Here is a 17486-nt window from a genome sequence, read left to right as displayed (position 1 = left end):
CAATTCCATGAAAAGGAATTGATTGGAGCAAATACGACTTAGAGATTCAGTGGCAAGATTGTAACAGTGGGTGAGAAAGCAATTTTCTTCTCATAAATCCCTGACACAATTGTTTTATTTTCATACTTCTCTTCCTCCCACAAGCTCGGGTCATTGGGAGTTCTCAGGTGGTGTTCCATTCAAGTGTTGCTTAGGTCCAGGTCCTCTTAGCTTCTCAGGCAGAATTTCACCGCAAGTCTTCAGACAACATTTTTGCAATATAGTCTAGAAGCAGAACACACATTACAACAGGACACAGTGGCTCAATGTTATTGGAGTAGACTGCAAGATACTAGAAGCACATCACAGAACATAACCTTTAAAAAAACTGGCCCATGTATACTAGTGACGCTGTGATCCTCACAAATAATATAGAATCAGAGAATCATAGAGTTTGAAGGGGCCATACAGGCCATTTAGTCCAACCCCCTGCTTAATGCAGGATCAGCCTAGAGCATCCCTGACTTGTCCAGCCTCTGCTTAAAGACTGCCAGTGAGAGAGCAATCATGTCCCCCCCTCGACCTCCTCTTCTCCAGACTAAACATTCCCAACTTCCTCGGCCTTTCCTCAGTCTTGAAAATCCACCTTATCACAATCCAGTGATAGGTTTGCTTGAAAATCAGACTTACCACAATCACATTACTCTCTGTTAAGTTCTGGTCTTGTTCTTCCCATCTTCTGCTTGGCCTGGAGAAACAGAGACTCCTGAGAATACATTTGCAGAAGGGGGTGTGTGAAGAAAGTGAAAATTAACAGCTGACCAAGACAGCTACTGAGGTGTAACCAAGGGTGGCTTCATATCACAACTTCATTTAAACTTCACCTTTCTCCTCACTGGGGACACAAAGCAGCTTACATCATTCTTCTCTCCTGCATTTTATTCGTACAACAACCCTGTGAGGTAGTTTAGGCTTAGTGTATGTGACCGGCCCAAACTCTCCCATCAAGCTCCCTTGGCAGAGGGGGGATCTGAAGCAGGGTCTCTCAGATCTTAGTCTGACACTCTAACCACTAGACCACTAGGGTTGCCAACCTCCAGGTACTTGCTGGAGATCTCCTGCTTTTACAACTAATCTCCAGCTGATAGAGATCAGTTCCCCTGGAGAAAAGTGTCGCTTTGGCAATGGGACTCTATGGTATTGAAGTATGGGGTATGAGGACTCCCCTCACCAAACCGTGCCCTCCTCACACTCCACCCCAAAAATCTCCAGGTATTTCCCAACCTGGAGATGGCAACCCTATAGACCACACTGGCTCTCCAATCACATGTACTCCAGTGACAAATGTTTACAAATCCCTCCCAAAAAGAGGGTTTTATGGCAATGCTATTTATTCAATGAGTCATGTTAAGCAATATATTTAAGGACACGTGGAGTCAAAGGAAGGTGTAGACACCACTTCCTGTGTCCATTTCTGCTGCTGAAAACAGTGCAGTAAGGGAGGCTGATGCCTCTCTTATTCCCTTGCAGTGTATGAAGTTGAGTAGAGGTTTTTTAAGGGTTATTTCCTGCATTGCCATGTTACTGAGAGTCAAGTCAGACACCCACATCCTGGCTCATTTCACATGTTATGTATATTTTGGCCCTAACTGTACAGGTGGAAATAGGAGACAAACTGGAAGTCATTTGTACTTTCTAAGCTGGGCTGCTTCTAAACTGGGACTTTTTCCACGGAGGTCAGATTGCTGATCCGATCCTGTGATGAATCACTCTTGCAGTGGCGATTCTAGACGGGATGGCAATCTATTTTCTCTGCTTTGTTAGCCACAGTTTTCTTTAATACCTGATGTGCATTGAGATCCAGCCCCCCCCCCCCGCCATGTTCTCACACAATTTAGTTCTCAGACTGGACAAAAGTAACCAAACAATGACTTTGACCTGTAGCACAAGCAGCTACAGCAGCAAAGCTACTGAGCACAGTGCTATGCTCAAGATACAATTTGGCGGGGAACGTTCAGATTTTACGCCTGTAAACTTAAGGAATTTGAGCATGGCAAATTTGCCTGGCATTCATGCTCACGCCAAAGTTCTCGGCATGCTGACTTAAGACCCACGAAGTGAGGCAGTGGCGGAAAGTGTAATGAGGCTTAAGACACCCTTAAAGTTTGCTAGATTATGCCTACTCTTTCATACATTAAGAGCTTGAACTCACTCCATTTTGTCTCGTTCAGGAATTGCATTGCCAGGAAATCACAGTGCTGAGCAGGGGACGTCTGCAAAACTTGGGGATCCTCTGTGCTGATGCGAAAGAAATTCTGGTCTGTGGCATTATAGAGTGGCCACTGGACTTTGCTGGCTGTAGACCCACCAGGATTCCTGCAGAGGAAACACAGAAATTGTAAGCCAGTTACAGACTATCGTTCTGGGTGGTGGTTGTAGCACAGCGATTAGAATTACTGATACTTCAAAATAAAATTACCGTTCTTTTAAGCCCGAATTGTTCTCCTGGCCACGTGCTTTGAAATTAACCGAGGCATATATCTGCATATATTGAAATTAATCAGCATGTGCTGTTTACTCCTGAGAATGAAGGAAACATCAACCATGATATGGAAGCCAGGCTAAATGTGGTCAAAATAGCTGCTGCCACCATCTGGAAGGACATGAGAAACTGCTTACTGTTACCTGAGCATTTATTTCTTTGGACATGTCCTGTACTCAAGACAAGCCACTAGGAAAGAGGACCAAAGGCAAATGGCTGCTTTAGGATTAGGATTATTTAGTGGCTCACATCAGACATAATGCAACCCCATGGTTAGTTTAACTATAGTTAGTTTGTTTGTTTTTTATAATAATTTTATTGGTTTTTATAATACAAATTTTCCATGATAGTAAACAACAATAAAAGCAATATGAAATTCAAAATTCTAACTCTATGTTGTTATAGTTTCTTGAATTCATAACAAACAAACAAAACAAATTAGAGGAAAATTTATGACTTCCCCATCACCTCTCTCCGCTTCTTAATAAAATATTCATCCCATCGTAATTGGTCTGATCTTAACTATCATAAATTCATTTAACTTTCATAAAACATCTTCTATTAATATAAATGATTATAACTCTTAATATTAATTGTGTCCTCTAGATCAGATTAATAAGTATTCTTCCATTTTCCCCAGTTTTAATTCATATTCACAATATTTCATCCAATCCTCCCATTCCCCTAAAAATCGAACATTGTCTTTTTCATTTAAAATGGCTGTAAGTTTTGCCATTTCCACCAATTCAAACATTTTCCCAATCCAGTCTTTTTTCTCAGGAATTTCTGCCCCCTTCCATTTTGCTGCATAAAGCAGTCTCGCAGCTGTTGTAGCATAGATCAAAAAAGTTCTTTGTATTAGCAAGTCGTCAGGTATCATACTTAATAGCATCATTTCTGGTGTTTTGGGTATATTTTTTGTAGTATTAGTCTCAGTTCATTGTATATCATATCCCAGAAATCTTTAGCTTTATCACAAGTCCACCACATATGGTAAAAGGAACCAATTTCCTTATTACATTTCCAACATTTAGGGGATGTCACTTTGTATATCTTTGCCATCTTCTTAGGTGTTAAATGCCATCTATACATCATTTTATAAATGTTTTCTCGAATTGATTGCGCATTTATTCCTTTCAAATCTTTTGACCAAAGTCTTTCCCATTTATTTAAAGCAATATCATATCCGATATTTTGAGCCCAGTCAATCATAGTTGGTTTAATTGTCTCCTGCTCACAATATAATGTTAAAAGTAGATTGTACATTTTAGAGATCAGTTTCAAATTGTTTTCTAGTAACATCTTGTGGAAAGGGGACTTTTCTTTAGAAAATCCATTTTTCATATCTTGTACAAAAACTGATTTAATCTGACAATATTGCAACCATTGTAAATCCTCTTTGAGAAATTGAAATTCCTTTAATGAACATTTTTACCCCTCCCAATTAATTAATTCCTGGTAAATTATAAATTTGTCCGGTCTAAGTGGACGTAGTGTTAGCATTTCTTGCGGTGAAATCCACATCGGAGTTGTTGGTTCCAAAATATGTTTATATTTCATCCAGATGCGCAGTAGAGAGGACCTGATTATATGATTCCTAAATGATGCTTGTATCTTAATTTTGTCATACCATAAATAGCCATTCCATCCACTAATATTATTAAAGCCTTCAAGCTCCAGTAAACGTGTATTTGATAAGGTTATCCAGTCTTTTAGCCATGTTAAGGCTACCGCTTCAGCGTAAAGTTGAAAGTTTGGTAGTGCTAAACCTCCTCTAACTTTAAGGTCCACCAAGTATTTATAAGCAATCCTCGGTTTTTTCCCTTGCCAGATGAAGTTTAAAATGTCCTTCCTCCAAATATCAAAGTATTTAACATGTGATATTATAGGCAAATTTTGGAATAAGAAGAGCATCCTTGGTAACACATTCATTTGAATTGTTGAAATACGTCCCAATAGTGACAACTTTTTATTTGACCAAATAATCATATCAGTTTTTATTTTACCCCATAATTTAAAGTAGTTGTTAGTTAACAATTCTTTGTTCTTCGCTGAGATCCAGATTCCCAGATATTTAACTTTATTGGCCTTCTCCCAACCTGTAAACGAGATGAATTCCTGTTGTTCTATTTCTGATAAATTCTTGAATATTGTCTTTGTTTTTTCTTGATTAACTTTAAATCCCGATACTTCCCCAAAGTCGTCCAGAGTCTCTTGTAGTAACTTCATTGATTGTGTTGGGTTTTCCAGAATTAACAGGAGGTCATCCGCGAATGCTCTCAATTTAAATTCATGTTTTTTAATTTTTAGACCGCGAATGTCCTCCATACTCCTTAGTTTACAACATAATGTTTCCAACACCAACAAAAATAATAACGGAGACAAAGGACAGCCTTGTCTAGTTCCTTTCTTAATTTGACAATTTTCCGACATTGATTCATTCACCAAAATTTTCGCATGTTGGGATGTGTAAATAGCCGATATACCTTTCAAAAAACGGTCTCCAAAATTTAATTTTACCAATGTTTTTTCCATAAAGCCCCACGAGACCATATCAAAGGCTTTTTCCACATCCAAAAATACAAAGGCGGCTGATCGTTGTATATTCTGATCATAATATTCTAATGAGTCCAATAAGATTCTTATATTGTCTTTAATTTGCCTTCCTGGAACAAAGCCTGCCTGATCTTCGTGTATAAGGTCTTTAATAAATTTTCTTATCCTATTCGATAAGACCGAGGCATAAATCTTATAGTCCACATTTAACAGCGAAATAGGTCTATAGTTTGATGTTTTTTCTGGGTCTCTTCCTTCCTTGGGTATCAACGATATGTATGCATGCGACCAAGTTTCTGGGGCTACTCCTTTATCCAAAATTGTATTACAAAGTGATACAAAAAAGTCTGCTAAGTTGTCACTAAATGTTCTATAAAATAGAGCAGTAATTCCATCTGGTCCAGGTGTCTTATCCGGTTTTTGTTTCATTATTGCTTCTTGTATTTCTTCCCTTGTGATTGGAGCATCTATCCATTCTCGTTGGTCTGTTGAAAGAATATTCATCTGTATTGAACTTAAAAACTTATCTATTTTCTGTTTTGAAATATTTTCTTTCTGATACAGCTTAGTGTAAAATGAAACAAATTCTTTTTGTATATCTGTAGTTGAATGAACTGGTCCTTTAGCAGTTTGAATTTTTGTTATAATCTTCTTCTGAAATGAGTCTTTCAGTTGTGTTGCTAAAAATTTCCCAGGTTTATTAGCATGTTCGAAATATTTTTGTTTGGCAAGTTTTAAGTTTTTGTTCATTTCCTCCATTATGACCAAATTTAATTGATGTTTAGATACAGAAATCTTCATTTGTATTTCATCTTTCTCTTCTTCTTGTAGCGCCATAACAAGTTTTTGTTCCAAATTTTGTAAATCCCAAAGTATATTATTGGTAAATTGTAGTTGAGTTTTCCTCCACGCTACATGTTTCTGTATCATAAATCCTCTTAGAACTGCTTTAAATGCATCCCACACTATATTCAACGTAGTTTCTCCATTAAGATTGACTTCAAAGAAATCTTTAATCAGATCATATAATTCTTTTTGAATCTTATTTTCCTTTAAAAGTTTATCATTCAATCGCCATCTAAATGCTTGTTTATTGTTCCACTCAAATGTAACCGGATTGTGATCAGAAAAAGTTCTTGTTAAAATATGTATTTTACGTAGTTGCGTAAAAATTGATTTACTAGACCAAATCATGTCTATTCTGGAGTGTGAGTCATGTCTCGCTGAATAAAAGGTATATTCTTTGGCTGTAGTATTCATTGTTCTCCAGATGTCTTGTAATTCCAATTCTGTAGCCATGGTGAAGAAAGTTTTAGGTAAACATCCTTCATTTTCGTCTTTTGCTTTTGATTTTTTATCCAAAATTGGGAGAATAACGCCATTTAAGTCACCCATCAATAAAATCTGGTCATTGGCATACTGAGAGATCAGTTCATGCAATTGTCCATAAAATTTTGTTTTTCCTTCATTGGGAGCATATATTCCTACCACAATCGTCTTTTGCCCCAATATTTTGGTTTTTATAATTACAATTCTCCCTTCGTTGTCTTTATATAGTAGTTCAGGACTAAGACTAGAATGAGCATATATTACTACTCCCTTAGTTTTTGTTTTGGCCGATGCCACAAATGCTTGTCCAAGCATTTGCCTATCCAAATATTTTTTGTGTTTTTTTGCTATATGAGTCTCTTGTAAACAAATTAGGGAGTATTTATACTTCTGTAGATATTTAAAAATTCTAGCCCTTTTAGTTTTTTCATTCAAACCATTCACATTCCAAGAAATTACTTTTGCCATGGTACAATGATTATTGAAGCAAAATATGCAGTCTATAATTTAGTTCCTCCTGCTGCTCCCTGTGGTTCTTCTTCTTGTTGTTGTTCTTCTTCCTCTTCCTTTTGATCTCCAGTTAATCCTTTAAGATCTGATTTATATTTTCTCAGAAATTTTCCCACATCTGCTGTAGATGTAATTGTCATTTTCATTTCTTTGTAGGTAAAAGCCAAGCCTTGTGGCATAATCCAGCGATATTTGATACCATTAGCTTTCAAAACAGACACAAATTCTTTGTAATTATTCCTCTGTGAGAGTAAATGTCTTGGTATGTCCTTTAATAAAATTAGAGGAATGTCTCCTGCTGACACCGGGTTGTCATAATGCATCTTCATGATCTTATCTTTAATCCTAGTGTCATAGAACACTATCATCAGGTCTCTTGGCTTAGATCTTTTCATTCTAGCAGGTAATGGTATTCTGTATACTCTGTTAATAACTTGGTTCAATTCTTGTTGGTCCATCTGGAACAGGTAAGCCAGATTTGGGACTACAGTTTCTTTGTTATCTCCCATCATATCTGGAAGATTGCGCAGACGAAGGTTGGTCTCTCTCACTCTCATCTCCATCATGGCTATTTGATCTTTTACAACAGACTGATTTAATTGTATTGTTTCAATCTGTTTTTCTTGGCTTGCTAATTTTTTCTTTGTATCCTTATGCTCTTCCATCACTTTCTTTATTGATGAATCCATTGCTTGCATATCTGACTGCATGGTACTCATTTGAATTTTTACTTCTTTAAGATCTCCTGTTACACCATCCAATTTGTGGTTAATAGCTTGAGATGCTTGACCTAGATTTGTCATCATAGAAGTTAACTGTGCCATCTGTGTAGACATCTGTGTGGACATCTGTTCAAGCTGCTTGTTTGTTTCCTCTGTTTGTTTGGCTAACATATCTTGCAATTTCTTATCCATAGCTGTAATTTGTGCTGAGTCCTTTAGTTTAGTATAGGCAGGGCTATGCAGTGAGCCAGAACGGGGTCGGGTTCCAGACATTTACATTGGAATAAGGCTGGTAAAAGTCATATCCTCAGACAGGGCCCTCCAGATGGTAATTAATAGAAGGTAGTTCAATGATCAGCTTAGTAATTTTTTCGGGTTGAAAAGAGCCAAATTTGGCTTTAAAATAGCTTAATAAAGTTTTGAAATACCAGCGAGTTTTAATGGACGCTCTAGGTCGAATCTACCAGGAAGTATTCCGGAAGTTGAATTTGCCAGGGACCTTCTACCGCCTCATCTCGATGGTTGTTTCCTTCAGGAGTTGTTTCTGTGTTACTCAAGTGCGACGCGTATCCGGTCCTCCAGCTTGCTTCCTGTTGTTGTGAGTCAGATGATAGAGAGGGTGGTATAGAGGGGCTTCCGGTCTGATGAATCCCTTGCTGCTAACGTGGCAGGAAATTCTTTTTCACCAGAGAATCAGGAAGAAATTCGCCCTCCCCTTCCCTCAGAGTTGCTTCTCATTGGTAGAGATTTTAGTCCGTCATCTAAGCGTCCTTCCAGCTCTTTGTTTTGGTTTAAGCTGATCTATTTGATAAGGCTCCTGCTGCTAATCCTGATGGAATTTACAAATCAAACTTTCCCGATTAGAATAAGGGAGGAGCAGAGGTACTGGGAATATCTTCATCTACCCCCCAGCTATTCGAAAATGCCAGTAAAAGACGAAGGGTTCTTTGTACTCACTTAGGCATCGAGAGGTGAGGTTCTTTTCTTAAAATAGTCCTTATGTTGATGTTAAGATGGTGGAGGGTAGAGCCTTATGCCAAAGTTGCGTTGTGGCGATTCCTTTCCCTATTTGCCCTCGCAGGACCGGCGTCCAGAGCTCTGGGGGGCTTATAAAGCTCCCTCAGAGTCTTTGGGAGGTCACACTGCGTTTGCGGGCTGCAGGGAGTTCCTGCTGTCCGACCCACTTGCAAGGGTTGGATTGGGGTGCATATATCACCCCTAAATTAGCGCAGACTTGGATTTCTCCCAGGACAACCTGAGGGAACGTCTTGCTCGTCCCAGCGCACCACCGGAAGCCTCCCAACTATAGTTAGTTTGTGAAACCAGTCTTGTTCCCTGTTTGCTTCTGGGCCCAATTCAAGATGCTAGTATTGACCATTAAAGACCTATAATGGCTTGAGATCAGCATAACTGAATGACCCAATTCAAGATGCTAGTATTGACCATTAAAGACCTATAATGGCTTGAGATCAGCATAACTGAATGACCACCTACTCCCGTATGAACCTACCCATCCACTCCAAAGTCATTTTCAGAGGCCCTGCTTTTGATGCCCCCACCATAAGAAGCTAGATGGGTGGCAACTGGAAAAAGAGCCTTCTTGGTCATGGCACTGAAACTTTGGAACTTCAAAATGTTCCTTCCCCCCCCCCCAACACCGGGGGCTCGAGAGCAGGATCGGGATGCCATTCTGTTGCGTGCTCGTATCTCTTTAGCAAACTGATATGAAACATCGGATGGATGCCCCTCAGGGACTTTGGAAGACTGAGTTCTACTGAGACTTCATTTATGAGCCACGAGACTGGGAAGGGCCCTACATACTTCTCACTGAGTTTTTTACACGGGCGTAGGGAGCGAAGATTTTTTGTGGACAGATATACTTGGTCCCCCACTTTGATGTCCCACCCCGGAGAACGGTGTTTGTCTGCTTGTGCTTTGTACTTTCGCTTGGCCCGCTCCAATTTTTTCTGTAACCAGGGCCAAGTATTTTGTACCACATTCACCCAATCAGCCACTTCAGCGTCGGCGTCCTTCCCCGAATGATCCACACTCCCAAACGGCCCGAAGTCCTTTCCATACACTACTTGAAATGGGCTAAAACCGGTGGACTGATGGGAGGCATTATTATAAGCATACTCAGCAAAAGGCAAGAGATCCACCCAATCGTCTTGATGGTAGTTTACATAGCAACGCAAATAACATTCTAGTACAGAGTTGACACGTTCAGTCTGACCATCGGTATGGGGATGATAGGCACTGGACAACCCTTGTTCCACCCCCGCCAACTCAAGAAAAGCTTTCCAAAACTTTGCTATGAATTGTGGGCCCCAATCGGAAATTACCTTGTGCAGAAAATTGTGATATTTGAAGACATGTGATACAAACATTTGAGCGTGTTTTTGAGCTGTGGGAAGTCCCATGCAAGGAACCAAATGAACCTATTTAGAAAAAAGGTCTGTGACCACCCATAGTACCATCTTCCCCCGGCTGGGAGGAAGATCCATGACAAAGTCCATGGCAATAACTTCCCAAGGAGCCGAAGGCGTTTCCAAAGGTTTCAAAAGTCCAGGTGGCTTCCCCACCACCCTTTTGGCTGTAGCGCAAGTGGGGCAACTGCAAATGAAGGAATCCAAGTCTGTTCTCATCCCTGGCCACCAGAACTGTCTGCATAAAAGATGCAGGGTTTTAACAAAACCAAAATGCCCCGCCACCTTGGAACCATGGCCCCGATCCATCAGAGAAACAGGAACGTACAGTTTAGTTTCTTTAAACCAGAACTCCCCCCGCTGAGTCATTTTGTCAGGCAGGCTATTTGTGACTCCCTCTGCCTGGCAGGCTTGAGTCAAGGCAGTTTTGAATGACTCCGGCAGCCCTTCCAAGGGAGGGGCAGTTCGTGTTTGGGAGCGAGTAAGAACGGCCAGGCTAGGCAAAGTCTCCCACTGCTCGGGAGTAAATAGCAAGTCTGTGGGACGATCCACCTTGTTCTGATACTGGGGGAGTCGAGAAAGAGCATTTGCCAATTGATTCTGCTTGCCAGGCACATGCTTTAACACAAAATGGAACTTAGAGAAGAATTCGGCCCACCTCACCTGCTTTGCCATGAGTTTGCACATTCCTTTTAAAGCCTCTAAATTTTTATGATCCGTCCACACTTCAAAAGGGATGTTGACCCCCTCTAGCAAATGTTGCCACACCGTGAGAGCACATTTGACTGTGGCCGCCTCTTTTTCCCAAATGGGCCAGTTCAATTCAGACTGGGAAAACGTTTTAGAAAAGTACGCACAGGGTTGAAGTTGTCCCGTTTCCCCCACTTGCAGTAATGCTCCCCACATCGCTACATCGGAAGCATCCACTTGAACAATAAAAGGTTTCTCACAGTCAGGGTGTTTGAGTATAGGCTCTGAAGTGAACAGTTTTTTCAGAGTGTCAAAGGCCTGCTGACACTCTGGCATCCAATTCAACCGGGAGGAAGGCAGAGTGGCCGAACCACCCTTCCCCCTCATCTTTAACAAATCTGTTATGGGTAACACCACCTGCGCAAAACTGTTGAGAAACCCTCTGTAAAAATTAGCGAAACCGAGGAACTGCTGCAATTGTTTGTGTGTAGCCAGCGGCTCCCACTCCAAAACTGCCCTCACTTTCTCAGGATCCATGGCCAGACCCTTGTGCGAAATCACATACCCCAAAAAGATCAGTTTCTCCTGATGAAATTCACATTTGGACAACTTTACAAACAAGTGATTGTCCCGGAGGCATCTCAGTACCTCTTTGACTAACTTCACATGCTCCTCATAAGTTTTTGAATAAATCAAAATGTCATCCAGATACACAATCACCCCTTTGAAAAGTAAGTCATGTAAAACCTCGTTAATCATTTGCATGAAGACACTAGGAGCCCCACCAAGACCGAAGGGCATGACCAGGTATTCATACATTCCAAAGCAACTAGAGAAAGCTGTTTTCCACTCATCCCCATTCTGTATTCTAATGCGATAATACGCCTCGACCAAGTCCAATTTGGTAAAGATGTGACCTTCCTTCAGTTGGCTGAGCAGATCTGGAATCAATGGAAGGGAGTAGGCATTAGTCTGGGTGACTGCATTGAGTCTGCGGAAATCAATACATAAGTGAAAATCTCCCATTTTCTTACGCACAAAAAAGGAGGGAGCGGAGCAAGGCGCTGACAAGGGTCGGATGAACCCACGAGCTATATTTTTATCCAAAAATTCCCACAACACTGACTTCTCCTTTGGACTCATGGGATAAACCTTCCCCTTCAGCAGTCTGCCCTCTCCCACCAGCTCAATGGCACAGTCTGGTGGGTGGTGGGGAGGCAGAACATCGCACTCTTTCTCATTAAACACATCTGCAAACTGGGTGTACTCTCCAGGTAGTTGGGGGGGTACAGGATCCCATTTCCTTGAAGCCCTATCAGCACACCCCCGGACAACTACCTCTCTCTGGTGTCAGTCACACTGTGGCTGGGCGAAGGCAATAGTCCGGGCCACCCAATCTATGGTGGGACCGTGTCCTTGTAACCAATTTGCTCCAAGTACCACCGGGTACTGGATGCTTGGAACTATTGTAAAATGGATCTGCTCCCAATGAGTCCCAACTCCCAACGCTACTCGGCCTGTGCGCCGGTTAACGCCCCCCCCCCCAAAGTCACTGCCATCCATTTGAGTAAAGTGGATGGCTTGGGGCATGTCCACCACTTTCACTTTTAAAGCTTTAAAAGTCTCCTCATTGATCAAAGTTCATGTGCACCCTGAGTCAACTAAAGCCTCCACTGAAAACTGGGGTCCCCCCTTGGGACTTTGTAAAACAATGTCTAAAAATAAAGTCTCTCCCATATCACTCACCATCACTGGAGCTCCCTGCTCTTTGTCGGAAAGACCTGGGACTTTTTTGGCTGGCGACTCCAAGCCTCTTTCTCCTCCAAGGCTGACGAGCTGTCCTGGCTTGGCACTGGCACATTTGTAATCCGCGATCCCGTTGGATTGAGTTGTGTAGTACGCTGTTCCTCTTGGCTAGTCGATGTGAGGTTGAGAGCGGAGGGTCCTTGTCTTCCGGGAGCCACACTCTTCCGACGCTCCTTGCCTCCTGCCCGCGCCACCTCCTCCTTGGCCGGGCATGGAGCAGCCGGGGGACCCTCAGGCCGGGAGGGGCAAGCAGCAGCGAATTGTCCCATTCTGCCACAAACCAGGCACGCCCTGCTCTGAAAATTCTTCACTCTCTCCGCTGTCAGGGTGGCAGTCCTCCCTGGCAGTCGAGAGCCCCCTCTAGGGACTGCCGCTCCGGCCGTGGCCCCAAGTCAGTTGTTTTTGCGTTGTTTTGACAAGTTCAGTAACTGCTGGCGGTTTTCCACTTCCACCGCCAGCAGAATCCACCCCTCAGGATCAGGGGGGTCTCCTTGCATGAAAGCCCAGTGGAGAACATCTGAGTTCAGTCCTTCACGGAAATACTGCACACGTGTGGCCTCGCTCCAATCCACAACTTTGCTTGCTTTCAACTGAAACTCACTCGCATACTGCATCACTGACTTGGCACCCTGGCGAAGCTGTAGCAGAGCTGTCTTGGCCCGCTTGCTCTGGTGCGGATCCTCAAAACGCCATCTGAGCACAAACACAAAGTCATCTAGGGTCCTCAGCGCACGGGAGCAAAGGCCGTACTGCTGGACCATCCAGCTCCCTGTCTCTCCTTCCAGCAGTGAAGCTATGTACCGTACCTGACTCTCCTCCGAAGCGAAAGTGGGTTCCTGCTCTCTCATGAAACCGTCCACCTGAATCAAAAAGTAGGGGAGCTTCTCCCCTGAGCCGTCAAAGGAGGCTCGCAACTCCCTCCGCAGAGTGGGTGGCTGAGGCTGGGGAGCCGGTTGACCCAGAGGTGTGGGCACCTGCAGTGCTTGCGGTTGCTGAGGTGGCGGTGGCACCAGTTGCTGGGGCGGCAGCAGCGCCAGTTCTGCAGGCTGCGCTTGATGGATTTCGGCCACCTCTTGCCAAAGTCCCTCCAATAATCCCCACAGCCAAGCTACCTGCTCGACGAGTTCATGATTTTGCTGTTGGAGGCGTCGGTAGTCCTCGTCCCGCTCTCACCACTTTTGCAACTGGGGTTGATAGTCTTCCTCCCTTTCTCGCCACTTCTGCATCTGGTGCAATCCTGTGCCCCACAGAGGTGGGTCCTCAGAAACCCTCATTGCTCCCATCCGAGAGCCTACAGAAAAATCCCAGTCCTCCTCCAGCAAGACGGAGCCAACTCCCCGCCGCTGCTGGGTATTAACGTGTGGAGGCACCCACAGAGACTCCAGCCAGAGCCGCGGATGAACGTCCGGAGGTCCGGGCACCACTCTATCCATGCCCCGAGGCTGCGGTTATCCCAACAGCAACTTGGGGGCCTCCTCTGGCTTCTCCAGTTGCTTAGGTTCCTCGTCCGGTACCTTGGGGTCCACCGGGTCTTGGTCAGGAAACAGCGTTCTCGTGGTATCGGGCACTTTGGTGTATGGAACTTCACCCATGGTGTTGGGGAGAACACGGCAACACAGCCCAAAAATTTGATTGCTAGCCTAATGTCAGGATCAGGCGGTCTGTCCCTAGCATCCCATAAGCAAACTCATCCAGCCAGGTAGCTCTGAAGCAGGAATACTTTATTAGGAGCAAAAAGATAGATTAAAGGACTGACTGCCTAAAGGCAGGTGAGGCTAGTAATGGTGAATACAGGCAGGTTACATGCTTAAGACACTACGGACTGAAAAAGTAAACATTGCTAGGCAACTCCAAGATAAGTGGTTCCCAGGAAGATAGACTAAACATTACCACAGCTGCAGAAAACAGGACGAGCGAAACTGTACACAGACGTTCATCGGCATGAGAACCAAGGACTTGACGTGGGGCAACAACCTGGCCTAACTCATGTCAAGAGTTTTTGCTCCCCTCAAACCCCCCCCCCATTTTTCCAAGTTAAACCTGCAGAAGAAGACTCTGCAGAAGAAGGCAATGGCAAACCACCTCTGCTTCTCATTTGCCTTGAAAGACCCTTGCTGGGGTTGCCGTAACTCGGCTGCGACTTGACAGCACTTTCCACAAACATACTCATGTCCCACATGAAATCCAGTTTACAAAATGGAGACATTTATGAGAGGGGGGGATGTTAATGCCTTACCCACTTCTGGCAAATTCTGCCCAGTACCGCATCACTTTGCGGCTCAGTGCAGCCTCAGCCTCCGCCTCGGCCTTGGTCAAGGATTGGTTGGTTCCCCGCACTGTCAACAAGGTTCCAAACAGGTAAGGCAGCTCAGCTCCATGGGCTGCCCCCATCCATTCATGCCAAATGAAGCCAGACATGTGGTGGTTGAAGGAGTAGACATACACAGGACTTCCTGTTTCTGCTACCTTGGCAGCAATTTCAATCAGTGGGCATACAAAAAAGTAATCTCTTGATAACTGGGCCATCGCCCAACGGTAGTGTTCTGGCCCATGGCCATTCTCAAGGTATTTCAGTGCTACAGCTTTGACATCTTTTACAATGCGGTGTTGAGCTGTTGCCCTCACCCCTTCCAGGAGCTGCTCCCAGGTCAGTATCCCATCACTTTTAACGCCACCAGGAACAAAATATAACACATAGACAGACCCATCGTCACTCGTGACTCCAGCGAGAAGTGGTTTGGCATGAACCTGCCCGCTCTCCAGAAGCTTTTGCGGCTCAGCAGGAAGGAAGTCACCATCCGTGGTGGGTGAGAAGAGAAAATTGAACTCATCGAATCCATCCGCTTTGATTTCCATTCTCTGTAGGCAGCTCACAACATTACTGTGGTTTTTATTAGGACAGCCCAGTATGTGACCCATCCTCACGGTACAGCTTTTGAGCATCTCAGGTTCCCTCCAAGCCCAGGGGGCGTTGGGAGCTCCACTCTGTAGCACAGCCCGAGCAAAAAAGGGCTGGCTGGCTGGTGACAAGAGGTGCAAGCCCACTGAGGCTGCTCCCGCACTGTGGCCGAAGAGAGTCAATTGAGCTGGGTCACCACCAAAGACAGCTGCATTCTCCTTCAACCATTGCACAGCCAGCTGTTGATCCCACAAGCCCATGTTCCCTGGGGCATCTGGAGGGAAGAAAAGAAAACCCAGAACCCCCAAGCGGTAGTTCATGGAGGCCACAATGACATTCTCTGTAGCTGCTAAGAACGCTCCATTACTTATGTCAAGAGAACCGGCACCAGCAACATATCCCCCACCATGGATCCAAGCAAGGATAGGAGCTGGTGTTGTAGGCTGAGGGTACGGCACCCAGATGTTGAGATACAAACAGTCTTCTGAAAATGGTGTGTTGGCAACCCACATTCTGGAATAAGGCAATAAATAAAAAGTTTCCTGGTGGCATGAGTTGCCAAAGCTGGTGGCCTCCAAAACGTGGCTCCACGGCTGATGTGGCCGGGGCTTCTGGAACCGCAGCATCCCCATGGGGGGTTCTGCGTACGGGATGCCCAGATAAGCAGTCACAGCACCAGAACCAACCTGAAGCCTCTTGCCCTTAAGAGGTCCATTACTGGTGACCACCATAGTGTCCTCTTCAGTGGCAGAACCGGAATCCAGCAGGAAGAGGAGGACAACAAGGTGGGAGAATGAAGGGATGACGGTGAGCATTGCAGCCACTGAAATAAACAAGCCCTCAAATTAGTTACATAAAACACACCCAAGCTCTGATCCAAATACGATGCACACAAAGCCTCTTTCTAAAATCCCAGCATTTAACTGTTTGTAGGGAAAGGAGGAAGGGGCTGGGAATCCCTCACCATCAACACCAAAGAGCCATTTGTGGAGGTTTTAGTTCCCCTCTTCAAATGTCAGTACATGAGCAGCACCAGATGAGCAACACCCTTCTGAATGGTCTGTTCGTTTATGGATACATGTGTGGAAATTCCTCCTTCAGGTATGCCTGCAATGAACCAAATGGACTCAGGTGACTAGCCATGTCAGCTGCAGCAAAAAAAAAAAAGCTGAGAATGCTGAGTTCTAAATACTACAATATGGGTTATCGTATGGAAAGGTGCCAGCCTGTAATGGTTGGTATGCCTGAGACTGGGTACTGGTCTATCCATATGGTCAGTTGGTGCCTTATGATTTGCAGCTCAACCGTAATCACATTTACTTAGAAGTAAGACTTTCAGTTCAATGAGATTTAACACCATCGCCCCACCCAGTGAATGTGTTTAAGGAAGTTGCCTTGATCGAAGAAGAAGAAGAAGAAGAAGAAGAGTTGGTTTTTATATGCCAACTTTCTCTGCCACTTAAGGGAGAATCAAACCGGCTTACAATCACTTTTGCTTCCTCTCCCCACAACAGACACCCTGTGAGGTAGGTGGGGCTGAGAGAGCTCTTAATAGAACTGTGACTGGCCCAAGGTCACCCAGCAGGCTTCATGTGTAGAAGTTGGGAAACAAATCCAGTTCACCAGATTAGCCTCCGCTTCTCGTGTGGAGGAGTGGGGAATCAAACCCAGTTCTCCAGATCAGACTCCACTGCTCCAAACCACCGCTCTTAACCACTACACCACGCTGGTAATATCAGTAGTTTGATCCACATGGCATCTCTACTTCCACGATGGGCTCCCTTTGTCACATGCCTTATACTGAGTCAGACCTTTGGTCCATCAAAGTCCATATTGTCTACTCAGATAGGCAACGGCTCACCAGGGTCTCAAGTTGAGGTCTTTCACACCACCTGCTATGTGAGTCTTTTAACTGGAGATGCTAGGGATTGAACCTGGAATCTTCTGCATGCCGAGCATATGCTTTATATGCTCTGGGGATCTGTAGCCCCTCCATCCTTCTTCAATTTGCACAGTGGTCTCCCCTA

General features: G+C 44.1%; 1 protein-coding gene across 1 annotated transcript; it reads right to left on the bottom strand.

Moving 5' to 3' along the window:
- Positions 1 to 226: 226 nt before the first annotated feature.
- On the bottom strand, positions 227 to 16274 carry LOC130473999 (cholinesterase-like). The gene is made up of 3 exons (XM_056845679.1): positions 14797 to 16274; positions 2192 to 2355; positions 227 to 264 (listed from the first exon to the last, which is right to left on the bottom strand). The coding sequence occupies exons 1-3, from the start codon at positions 16272 to 16274 to the stop codon at positions 227 to 229; spliced, it is 1680 nt and encodes a 559-aa protein (XP_056701657.1).
- Positions 16275 to 17486: the final 1212 nt, after the last annotated feature.

This window comes from Euleptes europaea, chromosome 1, assembly GCF_029931775.1.
Source record: "Euleptes europaea isolate rEulEur1 chromosome 1, rEulEur1.hap1, whole genome shotgun sequence".
NCBI classification, from domain to species: domain Eukaryota; kingdom Metazoa; phylum Chordata; class Lepidosauria; order Squamata; family Sphaerodactylidae; genus Euleptes; species Euleptes europaea.
This window is presented reverse-complemented; position numbering and strand designations above follow the sequence as displayed.